We start from the raw sequence: 23,566 nt of genomic DNA, 5'->3' as shown, positions 1-23,566 counted from the left end.
GGACCATATTTGCCCGGTTTTGTAAGTTGGGGACGGTTTGTACCCGGTTTTACGGTCGAGGGACGAAAATTGAATTGGGCGACAAACAGAGGGACCCAATGTGAATTTATTCCTTCCTTTGAACGAGACACACGATTTACTTGGCGGCCCATAACAGCACAATAATAAAGCCCTAACTAAACACGGAAAGAAAAAAAAAAGCTTTTACTCCCTCCGTCCCAAAATAAGTGCAGTTTTACACTATTTACGTTCAACGTTTGACCATTCGTCTTATTTAAAAATTTTCGCTTGCATCCTCTGTTTTACCGTGGCTGCTGGCATATTATGATTAGTACTTTTATTGCTATTAGATGTTAAAACATAGATAATACTTTATGTGTGACTAAATATTTTTAAAATTTTTAAATAAGACGGACGATCAAACGTTGGATACGGATATTCAGGCTACATTTATTTTGGGACGGAGGTACTAATTACCTACAACAACTAGCATCTCCACATCACGTTTTGTAGACTAGGCCGGATCAGCCGGCGTAGAGTGACCTGATGACGACCGGCGACGACGCTGATCGATTGATTGTTCAATGGCGAGCCATGCACGTTGCATGGTTACGATTCAATCTTTTTTCCATTTTTATTTTCTCTATCTAGTGGAGAGCTACAGTTCGATCTAGCCCAACCACATGCACATCGTCTGGTCGTCGGGTTCATTTAATTGTTTATTCGACCATTAATATATCGGTCGTCAGTGCCAAAGCAATGGTTCGGAAGTATACACAACATACGTAAGAGATCGGGGAGTAGCTATATAACATACGGAAGTCTTTTTGGTGAAAAAAAATTCAGATATATTGTACTATATGATATTAGTTATAATATAACTATAGGAGTATCAGTTATACTATGTAACTACATACTCCATCCGTCCCATTTTAAATGCAATCGTGGGTTTCAGTGTCCAACGTTTGACCGTTCGTCTAATTTAAAAATTTTTTATGATTAATATTTTTATTGTTATTAGATGATAAAACATTAATAATACTTTATGTGTGGCTTATTTTTAAAATATTTTTTAAATAAGATGGACGGTCAAACGTTAGACACTGAAATCCACAACTGCACTTGATTAAAATGGACCAGAGGAAGTAGCTTGTAACCCACAACCGCAGATATACTTCACATAGCAATTCCGTTACCAATATTTGTTTTTTTTCCCCTAAGTCGTGTATTATGTAGCTGTAAATTTCTGCGCATGTTAACGTTGTGTATGTATATACGTACTCCACGTCATATCGTTGATCATAAGCCTTAATACAACATAAGGTCGCTCTCAGCTTGCTTTCAAAATTTGCGGTATGATCTCACGATTGGCCGGACTAGCTAGCAAGCTAACCAAGATCTAACCTAGATAACTCCATTAATTAGTTTACTGCGATTAATCATATTCTGGTAGCTGCTAGCTAACCCACGGGCCACGGGTCTAACAAAGACTCGCGACTAGCTCGTGAGTCCTGAGTCCTTAGTCGTGCTAATTAAGCTCAGAGTCGATGCAGCATGATGCACATCACATTACACACCAGACTTTGATGCATGGCGTGTTATTGTGGCAACGTACGAGTCCGAGAGTCCACCTAAAAACTTTAGAAAAATGGACCGAACAAATCGGAAAACGAAGAAACAAATCGCCAGATGACAAGAAAGCAGTTTGATCATTAGGCCTTCTTTTTTTTTTTCTGTCGACAAAAAGGAAAGATGAGTTTGATGATTAGGCTTCTTCATTTTTGCAATTTAAAAAGTGGCGGATAAATTAAATGGAAATTAAACGAATATATTCGTCGTGTGGTTCAAACTTCAAACTGCTTAGCTGTGACTCGTGACTTGGATCGAGGCTAGCTGGCGGGTCGGTCGAGCCGGAACAGTCTCACACACACTGACGTACCCGCGCGGCGCGTCAAAGTCGCCGCCAGTCGTCGCCTCGCGTCGGCACATGCCCATCGGTAACGAGCTTGTTAAATGACTTGACTTTTTGCACTAATGACACTAGACGGTGTTGAAAAGATTCCTTTATATAAACACGTACTCCATTGGTATCAAAATATAACAATTTAGCTCTCAAGATTTATCCTAAAATATAATAACTTCTTCAACAACATTATATCTACTTAACTAATCACAACTCTCTGCCATCTAATTTTCTCACCTAACTGCACTTTTCAACCAATCGCAACATTCTCCCATTTAATTCCACCTATTTCTTAATACTTGTATCCAACCCTAAAAATCATTATATTCTGAAATGGAGGAAGTACATTATTAATAATTGAACCGATCTATATCTATACTTCTTTAAAAAATCCTTAATGATAATACTGAGAGATGAATCTACCATCACCAATGATAATGTTTGAGGCTTTAAATCTTTTTTGACCGCTACAACTAGTATAATTATATATGTTAAATTATAATTAAGATTTGACCGCTACAACTTACCTTAGAATCCTTGGTTCACCTAAAAAATTCATACTTAGAACAATGCCAATGTATAATGTATATACACATCTTAAGGTGGGATAAAAAATAGTTAGCCTTTGTTAGTTTATCATGGTATGATGTACAATATATATAGTCCCAACTAGTACCTTATAACATGGGCCCACTACAAAATAAAAATATGATTTGGCTGCCAACTTCTTTGATATGGTGGGGAGAGAGAGAGAAAGCAAAGGAGAGAAAAAAAAACTTGGTTGTTCACTATGGGTGAGTTTGAGGGAAAGGATTGAGAAGATACGCAAAACGAGATGAGCTATTAGTGCATGATTAATTGAGTATTAAATATTTTAAATTTCAAAAATGGATTAATATGATTTTTTAAAGCAACTTTCTTATAGAAATTTTTTACAAAAAATACACCGTTTAGTAGTTTGGGAAGCGTGCGCGTGAAATACGATGGGCTTTCTCACCCAATCCCCCAGGAACGAACGCAGCACCCTATGGCTAGTTGTAAGGGCATCACTAATGTATACAAGTAAAAATGATTCACCCACGTAAATAAACTTTAACTATAGCAATCCCTACAATATATATATATATATATATAGATACAAGGTAGCATTAGTAGAAGAGGGAGAAGTAGAAATAGATAATATTATTTATTTTATATGGTAGTCCATATGCATATGGTATCTTTTGTTATTCTTTATGTGTACTAATTGCACAATGTACTAGGTAGTTAAATGAAATATTATATTACTTATAGTTTACTTTTGTATCATATATTGTAAATGCCATAAGCTTGAGGTGCACCACAAGAATTTTTTTTCTATTGCTAAATTGCACAATTTATAAGGCACTCCTTAAGAATATATTTATTCTTTAAGGCTACCTTTTTGGCACATTGTGGTCGCACTTAGGTTTTGAAACTATTTAGTTATAGAATTCAGAAAATTAAGTAAAAATATGGCAAAACCGGCTTTCTAAACTTTCACAAGCTAATTTTAAGAATCTCGAGCTCTTACAAACATAGCTTTAGTATACATTGTATGAGGGAAAAAATGGGGAAGTGGATTACTTGGTAGTAGTAGAGTCAATAATTTGAAGTAGTGAAGTTCTGATTTGATGATGTGGAGTCATTGCTTGAGCGAGCTAAAGGATTGAACTCTTGCCCTAATAATTTCAATCTGCTACCTTACGAGTATCTATTACTCTTGTCAGTTGTTACTGAGCGAAATTTGTTTTAATTTTTGAGTGAATTTTAGTTTGGTCCCTTATTGTTTTTAAAGTTTCACGTTGAATCTTATTTAGCACATATTTTTCACTTTGAAACCTGTTTTCTTACTTTTCATGCACTTTGGATCCCTTTTACCCTTCTTCTCAAGGACAGGCTCTGTGTGCCGTCAAGGTCACCTCCTGTCGTCCTCTACTTGTCAAAGTACACCCCCCCCCCCTCCCACACCCCAAAAAAAGAAAATAAAATTTAAAGTGAAATTACGGACTAAAGGGGATCTAAAGTAAATATCTGGTAAGAGGATAGACCAAGTTGAAATCCACTAATTTATTTTAACTAGCGGGGTTTTACCTCACAATTTTACATAGAAATAGTTTAAAATAGAACTGAATTTTACATGGAACTTTTATGTATTACCCCTATATACAACTCTCGTTTGTTTACACAAAAACTATACCAATCAATCTACATATACCATCATAATCTGGACCAGCCACAATCCAATGGTGCATATTTTCATCTTTTTCTCCGATTAATTAACGTGGTAATCCTCTAGGCATAAAAAACATTTATTGTATAGTTGTTATTCACAATCTCTTATAATAATAATATAAGAGGAGTAGGCTAAATGGATGAATGAAAACAAGGGATTATTCTATTGAATTTACACTTTAGAGACTATGGGTCTAATGTTTGCCAGACCATTTTAAGGACTTGTTTGCAAAAGTACTGATGTTTATAATTTGTTGGGCATCCTTTCGAAATGAGAGAAGAAAATGAAATTTTCTTTTGAAAATGGAAAATCTGGACTAACATGTTGATCTATCCAAACTAACCCGAGGGATCTCGTCAAACAAACAAATCCTAATAGCAAACTAAATTTACTTGAAAATTAAGAAATTAAATCCAAACAAAAGCGAGTCAATAGAATTCTGCCTTTTTTTTCTCCATGTGTAGATGGATTCTTGATTTGAAATCAATATGCACATCTTCCTGGGTAAATCGCTCAATATCATATATTCTTTCTGTTCGAAAATAAAAGCATTTTTAGCACCCTAAGAGAAAACAATATAGTAGAGAAAAAACACACAAGTACCCCTTATTAATTAGTGGGAAGATGGTATTGGTGGGTGGGTAGATAACATGTATTGAATGAATAAAGAATAAATTTCATACAACTACAATTATTTTGTCAAAGCTATCACTTTACTAGAACTTTAGATGGGTGTTTAAAAAAAACTACTGCCACAAATGATTTATTACAAAACTACAACTTTACCTCCTATAAGTGTATGACATGTAAGCCTGACTTACACCGACATAAGTATTGTATGTGTGTATGATATATGGGCTCAAAACTTGTGAACTGATGAACCTTAGGTTTTTGATAAAGTCATCATACACAATTGTTACAAATTGTTAAAATATTTATCTAAAGTTGTAGTAAACTAATATTTTTGACAAAATAGTTGTAGTTTGTTCTGAGCAGCAAATTTAGACCATGCTGAAGCAAACATCACATACACCATGAACCATAAACAATAAAGAAAATTTCGAACGACGACTACCCGGAAACAAAAACAAATTACTCCCTGCGTCCCATTTTAAGTGCATGTTTGAATGTCCGTCTTATTTCAAAGTTTTTGTGATTAATACTTTTATTTTTATTAGATGATAAAACATAAATAATACTTTAAGTATGGTCTTTTTATTTTCTTATAAATTTTTTAAATAAGATATACGGTCAAATGTTGAACTGTACTTAATTGGATGGAGGGAGTAAAGAAAGAGCAGCTGAGCTAGCTAGGTAGCCCAAGCCAACTAAACCCAGCCAAATACCATTCGCCGTGTACAATTCAAACGTTCAACGGTCAACATTCAAAACCAGTCCCCCAACGAACAAAATGAACAAACAATAGTACGCTCCGCCTCCGCCGCGGTCCCCTTCACCCCTCCAACCCCACGTTCCCCGTTCCACCTTGCCGGCCGCAACCTATATATCCCCGCATTTTACCCCTCGCCGACCAAACCCCAACTATCCCACTCGCCCCCGCGCGCGCACGCCGCACTTGAAAAAACAACAATAACAACACGTCAAATCGGCGCACGAAATGGTCACTCCGATGACTCGCGCCCGCGCCCGCGCCCGCGCCGTGCGGCTGGCCGTGTCGGAGATCCCTCTCGCCGTGCGGCGATCGGCGAGGCAGCAGCAGCAGCCGCCTGAGCCAGCCGCAGACGTGCCGGACCATTTCTTGTGCCCGATCTCGCTGGACATGATGAGGGACCCCGTGACGGCGCCGACGGGGATCACGTACGACCGGGACGGGGTGGAGGTGTGGCTGGAGCGCGGGCGGCCGACGTGCCCCGTCACCGGCCGCCCGCTGCGGCCGGAGGAGCTGGTGCCGAACCATGCCACGCGGAGGATGATCCAGGAGTGGTGCGTCGCGAACCGGGCCCTCGGGGTGGAGCGCGTGCCCACGCCGCGGGTGCCCGTTTCCGCCGCCGACGCGCGCGAGATCCTCGAGGGCGTCGCCGCGGCGGCGCGGCGAGGGGACGCGGCGGCGTGCGGGAGGATGGTGGCCAGGGCTAGGGCGCTCGGGAAGGAGAGCGAGCGGAATCGCCGGTGCTTGGCGTCCGCCGGCGCCGAGCGCGCGCTCGCGCTCGCGTTCTCTCGTCTCGCCGCGGCGTCCACCGACCAGCAGGCGGAGGCGCGCGCCTGCGCCCTCGAGGAGATCTTGGCCGCGCTGGTCGTCTTCTTCCCGCTCGACGAGGAGTCCAGGCGCTGCATTGCCTCCCCGCCGTCGCTGGACGCCCTCGTCTCGATCCTCTCTCACGGCGAGCAGGTCACGCGTGTCAGCGCCGTCGTTGTGCTCCGGGAGATCGCCTCGTCGTGCGACAACCAGTGCCTCGAGGCAATGTCCAAGGCGAACGCCATGTACGACGCGCTCGTCAACCTCGTCGCGAAGCCGGTCTCGCCGCAGGCCACGAAGGCCGCGCTGGTCACCGCCTACTACCTCGTCAAGAACGACATCGAGCACGCCGCCTCCCGCCTCGTCGACCTCGGCACGGTGGAGCTCCTCGTCGAGCTCCTGGCCGACGCCGACAAGGGCACGACGGAGAAGGCGCTCGCGGTGCTCGACACCGTCCTCGTCGCGGCCAAGGCCCGCGACAGGGCGTACGCGCACGCGCTGGCCGTGCCGGTGCTCGCCAAGAAGACGATGCACGTGTCCGACATGGCGACGGAGTTCGCCGTGTCGGCGCTGTGGCGGCTGTGCAAGAACTCGCCGGCGGACGGCGGGTGCAAGGCCGAGGCGCTGCAGGTCGGCGCGTTCCAGAAGCTTCTGCTGCTGCTCCAGCTCGGCTGCGACGGCGTCACCAAGGAGCGCGCCAGCGAGCTGCTCAGGCTTCTCAACGCGTCGCGAGACAGCACCGAGTGCATCGAGACGGCAGATTTCAAGGGGCTGAAGAGACCCTTCATTTGAGTGTGCAGAGAGATCGATTAATTAGCTAGGTCAAGAACACAATCAAAGATGTGGATACTAAGATGCACATACAATTAGGTTTAGATATCATCCTTCATTTGAAAATGAGTACAGACCGTATTTGGCAGTGGTACAAATACATGCCAGAATTAACTGAGAAAATTATGGCTCCATCTCCAAGATGATGAAAATCTTGCATGCGACTCCTGAATCTTCCTGGTTCATCTAGAATAGAGTAAAGATGCCATTTTTCCCTTTGGTAGTCTGCTGCACGGCCGTAAAGTTTCAAAGCTGCGTACACAAATTTTGACCCAACGATGAGTAAACGCCTACACCCTCCGTTCCACATTTTCGGTCGGTCTTACGTCGAATTATTTTTAAGTATGATCAAATTGATAGAGAACTAGTAATGATCAAATTTACATCAGATTACAGTTAAAAAGGCATGATCAAGTTTGTAGAAAAATATTGTAACAACTATAATCAAATTAGTTTAATTAAATTCATTATTAAATATATTTTAAGTATATTTTTTGTGTAAAGTAATTCTATATTTTTCTATAAATTTATATGAATTCGAAGAAGTCTGATATAAACTCAAAACGTCTTATAATATAAACTGAGAAACCAGAGTGTTCTTTTCTCCTGAAAATAAAAATAAAAATGAAGATGAAGATTAAGTTTTTTTTACGCAAAACGAGGTGGTATTAACGTATGATTGATTGAGTTTTAATTATTACAAACTTGAAAAATAGATCAAGATGATATTTTAGAGCAACTTTCATATAAAAAGTTTTCGCACGAAACACATCGTTTAGCAGTTTGAAAAGCGTGTCACGAAAATCTTAATCTTCATCTAATTTTTATTGGAGAAAAGAACGGACTAGTCTCCACTTTCCAATACTAGCTTGCCAGGCAATGACAGTATTCGGTAGAGGTGGATGTGAAGCAGTTGTACACTGCAATTGAAAACTTTTTTTTTTCTCGAAGGCAACATTTGCTGCAGAAAAGCAGAAGGATCTTAAGCAAAGACAATGGCTTGGAGTCAGCATATCCCGTCTAAAAGTTTCGTGCCCTCTTATCACTATTCCTGCCCTCGATGCAGATCGGATCACCGCTTTCTCTTTAGATTATACTGATCGAGCATGGGAAAACATGCACAATTTGATATGGACACACACGCACAATTGATGTTGCATTTCGTTAAGGTTATTAAAATCGTAGATTCTAACTATATAGAATCGTAAACTGGGATCGTAAAATGGTAAAGTCATAGGACAAAACCGAGATATTAACAACTGCTTTGCTTCCTTACATTAATTGGCTGTGATCTCAAACGTTAACCATGTACTGATTGGCTCTCTCATTCTAATTTGTTCACATAGACTAAGGTGGTGTTTGGGAACAGGGACTAAAGTTTAACCCCTCTCTCAAAACCATAAGTCTCTAGGGAGAGGGACTAAAGTTTAGTCCCTCCTTTCCAAACACCCCCTAACATCCTCTTTTAACTTTTTGGTCTTCTTCTGAACTTTTTTGTCCTGAGCTCACTTTCGCTAAGCTTTAACCCTTTTATTAGGCAAGAAACACGAACTCATCATGCCAATCTAATAATCAATGTTCTGCAAGAGATGCACTGAAGAAACAAAAAGTTCAGGACTCGATCAGGAGACGCCGAAAAGAAGGTCATTCTTGTTCACTTGCATCATGTCTTCGTGATTCATGAGCTGATAGGTGGTGCCACACTAGCTAGTAAGTACATTCCAGGCTCGCGTCACTTTCACCTGAACCGCCTAATTTTCACCGTCAAAGTTACTAATTTTCACAAGCTAATTACGACTGACCAACAATGTTTTCACAAGCTAATTTTCAGTTCTTTTTTTCACATTCTGCAGCTTACCAGTTCAACCTAAGAGGACACACGCACGCATTTTATTCTAGGATAACTGTACCAATCTAGACTAGACTAAGCAGAATCCTAGTCATACAAGTGACATTTGCGCACCATTCAGCACTGACTGGTCTCGTTCTTTGATCAATTACTACACAATAGTAGTAAAGAACAAGGACAATGCATAAAACCGATATATCTTGACGGCTGAATCGTCACGGCACGGCATCGATCGATCTACCGTCGCCATCCTAGCGACATGACTTATAAAATTCTATTGCAAACTCAGAAGCAATTAGAACAACACACTGCACACACAGAGGACAAGCAGGTGAGGTTAGAAAAAAGGGCCGGACACTTCACTTACTCCAACCGCGAGCAGCTACTAGCATAATTCTATGGCGTTCAACACCACCCAAAACGATACTGAGGTAATCGGACAGTGACATTTTACTGGAACTACCGATCGATCGATCGATCGAGCAGAGACCAGAGACCTGGTCACATCTCATACTTTTCTGAAAACCAAAGACTGTTCTAACAGGTCGCCGTAGTGGTAATGCATAGCAGAGAGAGCCATAGATATGGCCGGTCCTGCCATTAGTCGGTGTCGCTGTTCAAAACGTCGCTTGATTTTTTGCTCGGTCTTGAGGTAAAGCTCTGATTTTGCTGATTTTGATTGATGGTAACACACTTGATCGATTCTTTGGATGACATATCAGTGGTGGACTTGTAGTAGGCCTGCATTGTTACTTGGCACTATGAATTGTCTGGTTGAATTTTGTGAATTCATTATAACCTTCATGGAACTCACTGTGGAATTGGGAGTTTCTTTTTGCTGATTGGCTGAAGGAAACGGAATTTGGCAGGACAGCATTTTAGCAGCATTTGTTCTGATGATGGGGAAGACCATGCTATGCTGAGTAGATAAGTTAAAGTGCATGATGATATTGATGTGCAACTAAGCTAGAAAACTATACATAACGGATCGACATGACAAAAAAAAAAAAGGGTGATGGATTGGATTCACAGGGAACAAGATAGGGGGTTTGGATAAAATCAGAACCGAATTCTTGATCAAAATTTGAACTGTCCATTCCAAGTCAAAGTCAACGTTGCCTGGATCGGGGTCTCATCGGAGGTCTTCGTCACTTGGGTCTATGCTTCTGTCGGTTTGGGCTTTCCATTTGCAGAATTCTTCTAGCCCAGCGTAAATCCCGCTACAGTTTCAGTCACTACTTGGCCAATAGATAGTTCAACTTGGCCAGTTGCCTATCGCAGAATGAGATGTTATGCTCTTGATTCCTCGCAAAATTGAATTGGTTCCTGCAAAAGTCTAGTGGAACTTCTACGTTAAATAAGAGGCCCTATGTTTGATCTCCTTTGGAGCGAATGATTTTTGACGATTTTTGGCTGTAAATTCTTACGTGACAAAAGAGACCAAAATGAAGGAATTTTGTAGAGATTTTTCAGAAGGGGAGGGAAGATTGAAGTGGAGAAGGGGAAAGATTGTGTGGCACGTGTGATTCACTGCTTTTCAATTTATTTTTTTTTAAAAAGAAACTGAACTGCCATGCATGTAGTTAAACAAAAGTTTAATTCAGGTTGAGGGGTTTATAAACTAACTGTTTGAAAAGTCGAAGATTGAATAATGATGATTTTTGGACTTTCAAGTTTAGGGGCGGGGCAGTAGAGGTAAATTTATCAATTTACTACTAGGTCTGGTGATATGGTCTTAGGTGATGTTGATCCATGGTGGCGCAATCGATCGATTATTTGAGGCGACATGAGTATAGAGCTGGGACTTGGGCCGTGCTTTCTTGGGCCGGCCCAAGGCACGATGGCCCAGCACGAGGGAAAGCACGCCGAGCACGGCACGGCTATGGGCCGGGCCGGCACGGCCCGTAGTTGGGCCGTGCCTGGGCCGTAAGTTGAGGCACGCTGGGCGGCACGGCACGGCACGGCCATTGGGCCGTGCCTGGGTCAGCCCAGCACGAAAAATGCCCGAAGGCCCAAGGCTGGCCCAGCACGATAAATGGCCGAAAGTCAGGAGCGCAGGAGAGCCCGAAGTCGCCGCGAGCGCGAGGAGATCAGGAGACCGCAGGAGCGCCGAGCGCGTGCGTGCGAGTGGCGACGCGGTGATTAATTTCTTACTCTTCTGTTTTGAATGGAATTTAACTCATGTAGATGCGGTGATTAATTTCTCAAGGGAATAGTGCCATGCAGATGTGCATGGTCGCCTCGCCTGTTGCTGTGCCGCATGCGGCATGCCCAGAACTAAGTGCGTGGTCAGACTGATACTCAGACTTCAGCCGTTCAGACTTCAGTAGTTCAGTGTACGTGCGTGCGTGGCCCGAGTAATTACAGCTCTTGCACAGGTAATTCTGGGCGTGCTTGGGCCGTCACGGCCCGAACAGGCCCGACATGTATTTGGGCCGTGCTTGGGCTCTCTCTTCTCCACCTCGGCCTGTCACGGCCCGGCACGATTAGCAGACCGTGCTGGGCCGGCACGGCCCGTTCTAGCACGAAGCACGACAGACCGGGCCGTGCTAGCCCGGCACGGCCCAAGTCCCAGCTCTACATGAGTACATCAGTGGTCAGTGCATGCTTTACCTCACACTAGCTAGCCACTGTCTGGTTGAATTACGTTGCAGCCTTCATGGAAATCTACGTGGCTGATTGGCTCCAAGAAAAATGGAATTTCGGCATGATTATAGCTAATGGATGAACGAATTTGCGACGGTTATTCCGAGAACACAAATGAATAGATTTGCTCCGATCCAACTCCGATCCAACACGTGTCCAAATTGTTTCTGATCGTTGAATTTAACATTGTGTTCATCCTTGCCAGCTAGAACCAACGATGAAAAGGATTTGGTACCGAGGTACCAGTACCTCGAGATAATTTTTCTGGACCAGGGCAAATCTCATCAATCAAATATTTAAGTTAAAACGATAATTAATTTTTTTAGTTACCGTTGAGAAAAGTTTTTGAAAAAAAATTGCCATTTAAATGTCTACAATAATTCATAATCCTTTTGCAGAAAAAAACGAGGCTTATGTGTTTTTACGCAATTATTACATTTTACTGCTGCTTATGCCTCGTTGTTAGACGATTTGGGTAAGAAGAAGGAACCAAAATCCAACTAGCGAATTTCCTTGTGTAATTTTACGCAGGGCAAATGAAAATATAATTAGATTTGATATACAAACCTTATATTCTATTTCTATAAATACAATTGCATTTTTCATGTAAAACTGAAAATATAGTTCGACTTTACGTACAACTCTTACTTAATGTGCATAAAGTTGTAACGTATAAATCATATACATACAGTTTTACTTTACATACAACAATATCGGTCGGCCTATATTATAATTTAGAGCTAATTATGATCGTATGGTCATTTTTTTTCTTCTATTACTATGTTGATATATTCTTGATTAAGACCTGAGCTGTAGTGTATTTTATTTTAAAAGAACTCTAGTGTTATGTGGATCCTCTGCTTTGAGTGGGTGAACCACTGCACATGCAACCAGCGGTCTTCATGGACTTTTCCCGTTGTATTACGCATGCAACTGTGAACAAAGACTTGTACAGTTGTACTTTCCATTTTAGGGTCAACGCTTAGTCCTACTGCCTCATTGGAGGCCTTTATCGCTTGGGTGTTTGGGCCTTTTCAAGGCCGTGCTATATGTAGTTCACAATACGGCCGTTGTAGAAATTTAGCCCAACAAAGTTAAATAGCTCGTGTAGGAGTAAGCACTAAGCAGTAATCGCACTGTTTTTTAATATAGGATGCCATTGGCATTTTAACATATGTTAATTAATTATTCATCTTATTTTAAAAATATATGTAATTATTATTTATTTTAATGTGAATTGTTTTATTGTTAAGAGCATAATCTATATTTCTACAAATTTATTTTTTTATTTGAAATAATATGAACGGCCAAATGTATATGTCCAATCTTGAAACCGGCAATAATAAAAGGGGTAGCGCACGAGACCTAAAAGTGGATGGATGCATAGACAATAATTTAGACAGGTTTATGCCCTCTCGATGAGAGATAATACCGTACTTCTGTTTGGGGATTGTATTCGTTGGGTGTGTATCGATCTGACGATCTAGCTGTGGAGTTATGCCCTTGGAGGGCTTTTGCCCACCTTATATAGGTTGGGGACTTGGGGGACATGATTACAAAGAGAGAACCTGGCCGGATACGACATCAGTTTCCTTAATCTACTTTACAATATTACCGAATCAAAACTTTAGGTTGTTCCATAATACATAAGAAAACGCAATATCTAAGTCATGGCTCGTTACATATTCCATAAACATAATCTATCCCCTATATCTGGTCGGATAAAGAAGTTGTGTGCGCATATGGTACTCATAATCTCCATAGTATATTTAGAAGTTAATTGTGTCATATATTAGAAAAACACATGGGAACATTAAGCAGTTACAATATATACAGTTTATTCTTCTCAATTGGACACGAACCACAAGTACACTTGTTGGAGGATGACCATTTTGGGAATACTTTAAAAACCATATGTGATGAACAAACCGTGATAGAGGGAGTATATTATAATTAAAGAACTACTTATGTTATGAATGAATATTGACAAGGAATTTTTCAAAAGTAAAATTGCTTAATTACGGGTACTGATTACTGACACAAATAGACCTTTGACACGGCAATGCTAGAACTGATGAAGTCATGAAGGTATACGATCTCACGCCATATCTGTCTATCAACAGTGGTTGTTAGGATCGTTGCTTATAGGGCACGATCGGCTATACTTTTGCTCCAACGGTGGTAGCCTGTGGCCTCCTGTCCAGTGCGGCGACGGCGGCGGCGGCAGCGCTATGTTGCCCGAGCCACCGGCGCCGGAGGCTTGATCGGCGTACGGCCTCGCCATGGCCGGCGACCATGAGGCCGACATGACCATCGGCACGAAGAACATGGCCACTGCAACCTTCCTCATCGTTGGCATGGCGATTATGTATACTGTAACTCCTGTACTAGCTAGATCGAAGATACTCGCTCACAGTTGTGTTATCTGATCTGCTCTGTTTTCTCCACAAAAATTATAATTAACTCTGCAGTGTTTTGAGCTGTGACACGAAGAATGGTCGATGTTACGATCGGTTATTTATAGGTTGGGAGAAGCTCGTGAGTCATGAGACATGGCCTGATGCCAAGGCCAAACCCTGAAAGTTCTTGGCTTTTTACGTGTGTGACTGTCTGTCTGACTGATCAACTAATTAATTTGACGAGTTTGTGAATGAAATTGCAAAGCAGCTACGAGGTTTTCTTGGTCTACAAGCATGCAACTTTGCAAAGTTATATCGAGTGAGGTCTGTCGGTCGATCGGTCAGTGCATGCTTTCTTACGAACTTGCAAAACCAAGACTGTAATAACTCTCTTCTTCAGATGTAGCTTTCTGCCACTGATCTCTCTTTTTGCCGTAAGTAGTCTGACTGTCCGGATAGACCAGGCCAGCTAGCATGAATGGAAGACGAACTGAAAGTGTCCGGAATTCGTACTGGGCACATCGTTCCAACTTCGACGTGAATTGCTGAAAGGAATGGCAAGATTGCGAGGCTAGTGCTTAATTAAGAGCGATTGCCTTGTGAACACGCCATCAGCTGTATTAGAGTTCATGTAGTGTTCTTCATATTCAAAAAGAAGAAACTCCCTATAACAGAGCTTGAAGCACTACTAGTTCTACTTAACCGGCAATTTCGTGTTCTTAACTAGAGCAGTGATTTTTCATGCATCCCAAAATGCAGTTCGATATGATAAGAGATTAAGAGCTCGAAATGCTAGTGTTTCGAGCAGTTTTACCAGTTCTTAGATGTACCAAAAGATACCACTATTTCACAAAACTGTATACACCTCTACAAAACTATATATGTATCGTGAAATTAAACTATATACTAAACCATAATATTGTAAATTCGCTTAATTAGCACAATTTCTATACTCCTTTTAAAAGAGAACAATGGTGGTCACCAAGTATATAGTATTTCTTTAATTTATCATCTACTCCGGCCATCATGTTTTCTATCAATTCCCCATGCATGTGCTTTAATGTTATAAAATGATCTCTCTGCATGTATGATTCTATCATATTCACCTGTACAATATGACATTTATAGGTACAAAATTATTCAAAAAACCTCACTAATAATTTGTTTTAATCCGTAACAAAGCACGGTTATTCGGCTTTTATCATATAACAACATAAGCAATCGTATCGTTCATAATAACATATAGTAAAACTACATATTTATTTAAGATGTTAATTAGTTCAATAACCAATCTTGATCAGGGTACATTACAATAGTTAATCAAGTAGTCATCACAGGTTAGTGGACTAAATTTCTTGTTATTAAACACAACAATTCTGATAGGTTGATAACCACTTAGGTTGTTTTCTTTTTCTAAGTTCCAAACTTCCTCTCCTTCATTTTTCGCACGCACAGTACGCTTTCCGAACAGCTAAACGATATGTTTTTTTTTAAAAAAATCTACAGGAATGTTACTTTTAAAAAAACATGTTAATCTATTTTTAAGTTTTTTAACTAATACATAATTAATTATGCACTAATCTGTCCTCTTGTTTTGCGCGTTGGGAGGTGTGGGTTTGGTCATACCTTCGAACACAACCTTAATACATAATGATGGCCAAACATTAGTATGGTTAGTGGACAGAATTTCAGATTTTCTAGACACCCTTATGAAATACTAATATGTAATCCTTTAATAAAATTGGTACTAAATCTAGAGTTTTACAAGACATCAAAATATAATTGTTGTCATGGTTATGATACCACATACCTAATAGTAGTTGACTAAATCTCGGCAGGATCCACCACATACAATGTCTTATACGGAAACTGACTTCGGATATGGAGAGAGTTCCGATAAGGAAAGACAACCAGAGTTCTACATGGAAACGACAAGAACTACTCGGATTGTATCCATATTGGTTTCCCTAGTTCTACTTGGACAAGGGGACACCTATGGGTATAAATACAGGGCCCCCTAGGAGGAGAGGAGAGAACAACCATCCACGATGAGAAGATCAACACCCACCAGAAGCCACAACATACAAGCCTACATACGCCAAGACAAGCCGCCGGATATCGACATCAGAGATACGCTTGGATCGACCCTATCCGGTACCTTCAGAGGCCGGCCGTAGGGATCTAGCACTGTCTCTGATTCCGTCGGGCGCGAGCTCGAGGAGGAAGGCTACCCTGTTGTCGACTACGAGTCAGACCTTCAGACCGCCATGTCGACAGCAGTTAGATAGGCTACCCCACATATTGTACTGGTGTGATTATGGTGAATAAAAAGCAACATCGGCTCCAGCCAACAGGATGTAGGGCTATTACCTGACAGCTCAGGGGCTCGAACCTGTATAAAAATCCTCGTCTCCATCTCTTTTATCTCAGTCTCGCGTATATCCTAGCACCAACGATCCCCATACTGTCCAAATACCGTAGTCGAGACATCAAACGTCGACAGTGGCGCGCCAGGTAGGGGGGTTTTGGTGCTCTATATTTTGACGAGATGGGTTCAAAGGATGGATTCTCCAACAACAAGCTACTCGATGACTTCGGCTGTAAGGAGATCTAACCCGACTGAAGTACATCTTCCGACCAGATCGGAACCATCAACGTCAACAATTTTGATCTGTTGAGATAATCCAACCTTCAAAGATGACGCCACCGCTGCGGAGGGCATCTGTACGGTATTTCCGACCATTGACGATCTTGAGGATGATGCCGGAAGGGTACAAGACGCCGACACCTCTAGAGACCGAAACCGACTACTACACTCATCGGGTTTAAGTGCGGTTTTGGTTAGACTCGGAGTAACAAGCCGGATATACCATTGCCCGACATCGCCACGTACTGATCGCTTCTGACATGTGCACATGCATATGCACAGACTCAATACGTGCCCAGGCATGCATTGGTTTGCCATCATATACATGCACCGAAGACAATTCAATGGCTACTAAGGCTAGTTAAGGTAATTAGTAGATTAATTAATTTAATCAATCTACTAATTCCGTAGATATATCCGGCATATATCTACACAGGTACGCAATATTTTATATGCAATTTATCGTACCTATCCAGATCATGCAGTATTGTCAGATCAATAATTTATTATGTTTACCTAGAGCATGTTTTTTATACAATGTCCGTTGTGCGAGTACTTCCGACGATAGGCCAACTACGGTCTAACGCTGGGGGCTCGCTCTATTTTCTTCTGTATAAATCATGCTTGTTTACGGTTTACATAATGCCTGATATTTAATCTGCTCGTTATATCCTGATAATACTAGAAGATCCATGCAGTTTTTTGAGTACATACTCGATATTATCTGCTATATATCTTGCCTTCTAGAAAATATTTTTCAGGAATAATTGAGCACTTGAGTAGGTTATGGTCGAGTACACTCCATTATCGAGAACATTCTCGACAAATGCGGAGTTATCGCACCCAACCTACCAACAAAGACCGACGACCTATCTCATAGCACCGGCCATGGCTGGACTACTCGAGAAAAGGTTGTTAACGGATAATTCCTCGCGAACGCCGTCGGCTTGATCACCCGACATGATTGCGAACGGACATCCGGATATGCTATAAGTTGGGTACGTGAGTCATGCTGGCCACATGAAATACACTTGCAATAAACCACCAGTACGCAGCAATCTCTCACACCGCAACTTCCGTTGGTGTTCGAGAGATAATTCCGCTTGCTCACTAGTTCTCGCACCAGTACGCAGCAATCTCTCACACCGCAACTTCTATTGGTGTTCGAGAGATAATTCCGCTCGCTCACTGGTTCTCGCACCAGTACGCAGCAATCTCTCGCACCTTAACTTCAGATGGTCAAGGTACGTCTACGGCAGCGTAGCGGTCCTCGTACCACGACTACAAATGATCGAGGGACACTATTCACCGGTTCTCAATCAGTTGATCGTAGTGATCTCTCGTACATTTGCTTCAAGTGGTCGAGTTACGACTACTGCCTGGTCCTCGACCAGCGATGTAGCGTCTCTCCCACCACTTCCACTTTCAGTGGTCGAGTTACGACTACTGCCTGGTCCTCGACCAGCGATGTAGCGTTTCTCCAGCTACTTCCACTTTCAGTGGTCGAGTTACGACTACTGCCTAGTTCTCGACCAGCAATGTAGCGTCTCTCCGGCTACTTCCACTTTAAGTGGTCGAGTTACGACTACCGCCTGATTCTCGACCAGCGATGTAGCGTCTCTCCGGCTACTTCCACTTTAAGTGGTCGAGTTACGACTACTGCCTGGTTCTCGACCAGCAGTGTAGCATTTCTCCCCCTATTTCCACTTCAAGTGGTCGAGTTACGACTACTCCCTGGTTCTTGACCAGCAGTGTAGCGTTTCTCCCACTATTTTCACTTCAAGTGGTCGAGTTACGACTACTCCCTGGTCCTCGACCAGCGATGTAGCGTTTCTCCCACTATTTCCACTTCTAGTGGTCGAGTTACGACTACTGCCTGGTCCTCGACCAGCGGTGTAGCGATTTCTCCCACTACCTCTACTTCAACAAAGTTGGTAGCAGGTACACAATATCGCCAAGTGTTTTACCTAGAGATCCCTTACCACGATGACACCTAGCGTTGAAACCTATCCTACTGTCCCTTTACGCCGTCCTGACAAGGCCTCCGAGGAACCTAAGGGATCTTCGGCTGGGGACGCCCAGAGCCGATAAGGCCTTGTCGGATCCTGTAGAGACGAAATACCATGTAAGATCTGGTCGTGTAAGAGTTCTTGCCATGCGTATTAACCAAGCCGTGTAATCGGAAATTAACTTTCCAACTTCACGGCTGGGGCTAGGATCAGTGCTTATTCAACCAAGGCAGATTAAGGGTCCAAGAGCCTTATCCTCTGAGAACGATTCTCCGACGACAAGGCTGGGGGCTAGGGAGAGTGTATGACTCTACAAACTAACTGATCGAAGTCGGTAAGACGCTCATACACAAAACATTGGTCGGTAAATTTAATTCATTTTCAATTTACCATACATATTATAACATGTCACCCTTTGAGCATTCGCTCGGGGGCTCTTTCTATTTGATATACTTTTCTGAGTATTGATTTTAGGAAAATTCTATTCGACATTTACGAAGACTCCATGTCTCTATGGTTCTACACCAAGATCGACTAAAGGCGAGTACGACAAATGTTGACAAAGCTCCGTCGCAGACTCTATGCCTTCTCGATCACTCGAGAATGGTTGCTGGATCTCGACAAGGAATACGGAATGAAAAGATAGTGTACCCTCCGAGATAGAATTTCTTGACTTCAATACAAATTCTCGATTACGGCAAGACGGAAGACTTAGTCGTACGCTATGTACTTCCTTGGTTGACATCGGAGATTGACTCAGACAAACCCTTTAGGTGCCCGCATGAGGCTGACAAAGGAAGTCTAACGTTATCTCTAAACTCACCGAGAACGGTCACATGAGCTCGATAACAGTTACTCCAAGGTCTGCGTGCGGTTGAGAATATGAATTCGTTCATTTGCATTGAAGTCGGGGGGCTACTGTCATGGTTATGGATACCACATACCTAATAGTAGTTGACTAAATCTCGGCAGGATCCACCACATACCATGTCTTATACGGAAACTGACTTCAGATATGGAGGGAGTTCCAATAAGGAAAGACAACCAGAGTTCTACATGGAAACGACAAGGACTACTCGGATTGTATCCATATTGGTTTCCCTAGTTCTACTTGGACAAGGGGACACCTATGGGTATAAATACAGGGCCCCTAGGAGGAGAGGAGAGAACAACCACCCACGATGAGAAGATCAACACCCACCAGAAGCCACAACATACAAGCCTACATACGCCAAGACAAGCCGCCAGATATCGACATCAGAGATACGCCTGGATCAACCCTATCCGGTACCTTCAGAGGCCGGTTGTAGGGATCTAGCACTGTCTCTGATTCCGTCAGGCGCGAGCTCGAGGAGGAAGGCTACCCTGTTGTCGACTACGAGTTAGACCTTCAGACCGCCATGTCGACAACAGTTAGATAGGCTACCCCATATATTGTACTGGTGTGATTATGGTGAATAAAAAGCAACATCGGCTCCGGCCAACAGGATGTAGGGCTATTACCTGACAGCTCAGGGGCCCGAACCTGTATAAAAATCCTCGTCTCCATCTCTTTTATCTCAGTCTCACGTATATCCTAGCACCAACGATCCGCATACTGTCCAAATACCGTAGTCGAGACATCAAACGTCGACAATTGTGTGTTAAATTCTTTGCAAATTTTTATTCTGTATGATATTGTGAATTAAATATGGACTCCCTCCATATCAAAATATACATAACTACCTCTAACTAAAAAATATCTTGAAATATGGCTACTTCGCAGATGAGTGCTTGCCCAGTTGGTATATTGTAAGCTGTTAAGCAAGCTAGTACTTGTACATTGAGAATAAAAGTTACCACCAAAGACTTCCACTTTACATTATCATTTCTGAGGTGAAAAATGGTCCTTGTCGATTTGCCAATGGCCGAGTGAATACTGTAAAAACTGACGACTTTTAATAGAGGTGGCACTGGCAGTAGAAGTAAATTTACTACGTTTCATTTTTACTATGTGTTTATGTCTGATCTTGTGAAGCTATGATGTTGATCGATTGTGGCACAATTGATCCATTTTTGGGGGCGACATGAGTAATATGCAGTGGTCAGTGAACTTGTCGCACATACGCATGCTAGTTTTATCCATTTTTTAGTCAGAATTAGGTCTCGTTAGTTTCGTGGCACATTTTTCAAACTGCTAAACGGTGTGTTTCGTATGAAAACTTTCTATATGAAAGTTGCTCTAAAATATCATATTAATCTATTTTCAAGTTTATAATAATTAAAACTCAATTAATACCGCCTTGTTTTGCATAAAAAAACTTTATCTTCATCTCTATCTTCATCTTCATCTTCATCTTCAGTTACATTTTAGGATGGGGGAATACTCACACTAGCAATTATCTGGTTGAGTTATCTTACAACCTTCGTGGAAATCTACGTGGCTGATTGGCTACAGATTAGCACTTGTTTTGTGCAAGGGGAAATTTATAGCCCCATCGGTCAGCCTAATAAGCCAAAGTAAAAGTCAAAATTAGAATTTTCGAACTTGATTTTAAAGTTTATTTTAAGATATTTTCAACTTAATTTCTTTTTAGTATTGACTTTTAGATCGCTACGAACAAATATATAAAAGTTTTATCTATAAATTAATTTTTATTTTCTAATAAACTATTTTGGCTTATTAGAGGATATGGGCAACCAATAAGACTCTTAAATCGTATGATGCTGAGTAAGCTAGTGTAAATAGGCTAGTAGTACTAGACTAGCTACGCATAATGGATATTAGATGGTTTCATCAGGAATGGAAGAGTTTGGCGAGAAGATGAAATCAAAATCCAATTCTTGTTTAAGATCTGAACTCCGGTCTGCTTTGAATACCCTTTAGCTACCCCTAAATATTCACCATCAATACTGCTTTCCTATTAATGAGAGGTATTTTGTTTTTTTTTCTCTACTATCTAAAGCTAAATATTAAGTTATATTGGAAAGTAGGGAGTAGATTCCCCAGCTGTACAATAGGCATGTATGATATTCCACTCATGTTTTAGGCATGCAAACAAGCAAGCCTCCGCATAAAACCCACTTAGTTATTTATTTCTTTTATGGTAGTATAGTTTTTAGAAGAAAAAATAAATTAGAAGTACGATTCACTTTATTCGTCTTATTCGTCTTGCTTGCATCCCGACGCCTGTTCTTGTACCCCACTTATGAGGTCAGCAAGTTGATGAAACCTTTGTTTGGTGTAACAAGCTAGCTCAGTCAAAGTTTTTTGTTCAAGTCGAAGTCAACCGGCCAGTTCGTTTGATACACATTCTCAGAGATAGACGCCTCAGCTCGCAAAATAGAGACGGGAAGAACAGAGTAATGATGCAATCTGCTTGACTCTCGGGTGTTCCATAGGTGAGATATTTCTGACCATCGATGCAATTTATGTAGACATTTCTGTGGACATGCATGGCTGCTTTTCCATCGGTACCTAGTCCATCAATTCCCTTTATATACATATACAGTACAGGTCCATGGAATTGGACGATACATACGTACATACAGTACTTGCAAGGTTTGTGAGAGCAAATAATCCATACATTTCTGATTCAACACGAAATAAAATAATATTATATTAAGTAAGGACAAAGAAAACTAGTGGAGGAGCCACGCACAAACTATGGGTTTGGCTGACCCCACAATTTTTGTACTATCACCCTTTGTGTGTCTTGATTTTTTTTTCATTTAAATCTATTAAGTTTTGCACAAATAACCCCACTACAATACCAAACAATAAAAATTGTTTTCACGGGGTAAAATTACTGGCTTCGCCACTTACGACAACCAGACCATACAATTTGGTATCTACCATGTTAGTTGTGGCAATCTGGCGGCGGTTTATTATTTTGGTCATTGCTGCGGCACGAGGGACCTGGTTGTGAAAGCTGTTGCAGATACAGATTTTGGAGGAACTGTATGAGAGGATGATCGCCGGAGGTGGCCATGCCAACCCATTTGTCGCCTCCCATCGGCCGCGCTGATCCTGACACGGCCGACAGCAGAAGCACCACCATCATCAGTGGCAAAACAAACCTCTTCGCCACGGCCATAATACGAGCTCTTCCTACTCTCTCGATCTGTGTCTAACACAAGCTTTAGGCCCTGTTTAGATGGGACTAAAACTTTTAAGTCCCTATCACATCGGATGTTTGAAAATTAATTATAAATATTAAACGTAGACTATTAATAAAACCCATCCATAATCTTGGACTAATTTGCGAGACGAATCTAATGAGCCTAATTAATCCATGATTAGCCTATGTGATGCTACAGTAAACATTCTCTAATTATAGATTAATTAGGCTTAAAAAATTTGTCTCGTGAATTAGCTTTTATTTATGTAATTAGTTTTGTAAGTAGTCTATATTTAATACTCTAAATTAGTGTCTAAAGACAGAGACTAAAGTTAAGTCGCTGATGTAAACACCACCTTCAACTTGCACACTCTTCTCTCGCTCGCAGCTAGCTAGTTTGTCCTCTCCTGTACGCGTCTCTTGCAGCTCACTGTCTCAGGCAAGTCACAAGCGAGTTCAGTTAACTCGTTAGCTAGCTAGCTACCGCTGCGAGCTCTCTGCACAAGACGATGTCGAGTGTGGTTGATTTGCATGCATATATATAGCCTACTGCTTCGTGGGAACCCCGTGTTGGCTCCGCTATTACGTGCGTGACTCGTTTGCTGAGTAAAACTGAAAAAACTGGGCACGCCCGGACTCCGATTCTACGGTCTCTACAAGGGAAAAATTCA

At 41.8% G+C, this 23,566-nt stretch overlaps 1 protein-coding gene across 1 annotated transcript; it reads left to right on the top strand.

Moving 5' to 3' along the window:
• Positions 1-5,750: 5,750 nt before the first annotated feature.
• On the top strand, positions 5,751-7,379 carry LOC4330663 (U-box domain-containing protein 21). The gene has a single exon (XM_015768320.3). It carries the CDS (start codon positions 5,836-5,838, stop codon positions 7,204-7,206), a length of 1,371 nt encoding a protein of 456 aa, XP_015623806.1. The 5' UTR covers positions 5,751-5,835; the 3' UTR covers positions 7,207-7,379.
• Positions 7,380-23,566: the final 16,187 nt, after the last annotated feature.

The sequence above is a fragment of the Oryza sativa genome, chromosome 2 (assembly GCF_034140825.1).
Source record: "Oryza sativa Japonica Group chromosome 2, ASM3414082v1".
NCBI lineage: Eukaryota > Viridiplantae > Streptophyta > Magnoliopsida > Poales > Poaceae > Oryza > Oryza sativa.
Note: the sequence above shows the minus strand (reverse complement) of the source record. Positions and strands in the feature narration are given on the sequence as shown.

Bases quoted from the DNA above. Each gene is read 5' to 3' on its own strand.
- LOC4330663 (XM_015768320.3), top strand. From the start codon at position 5,836: ATGGTCACTCCGATGACTCGCGCCCGCGCCCGCGCCCGCGCCGTGCGG.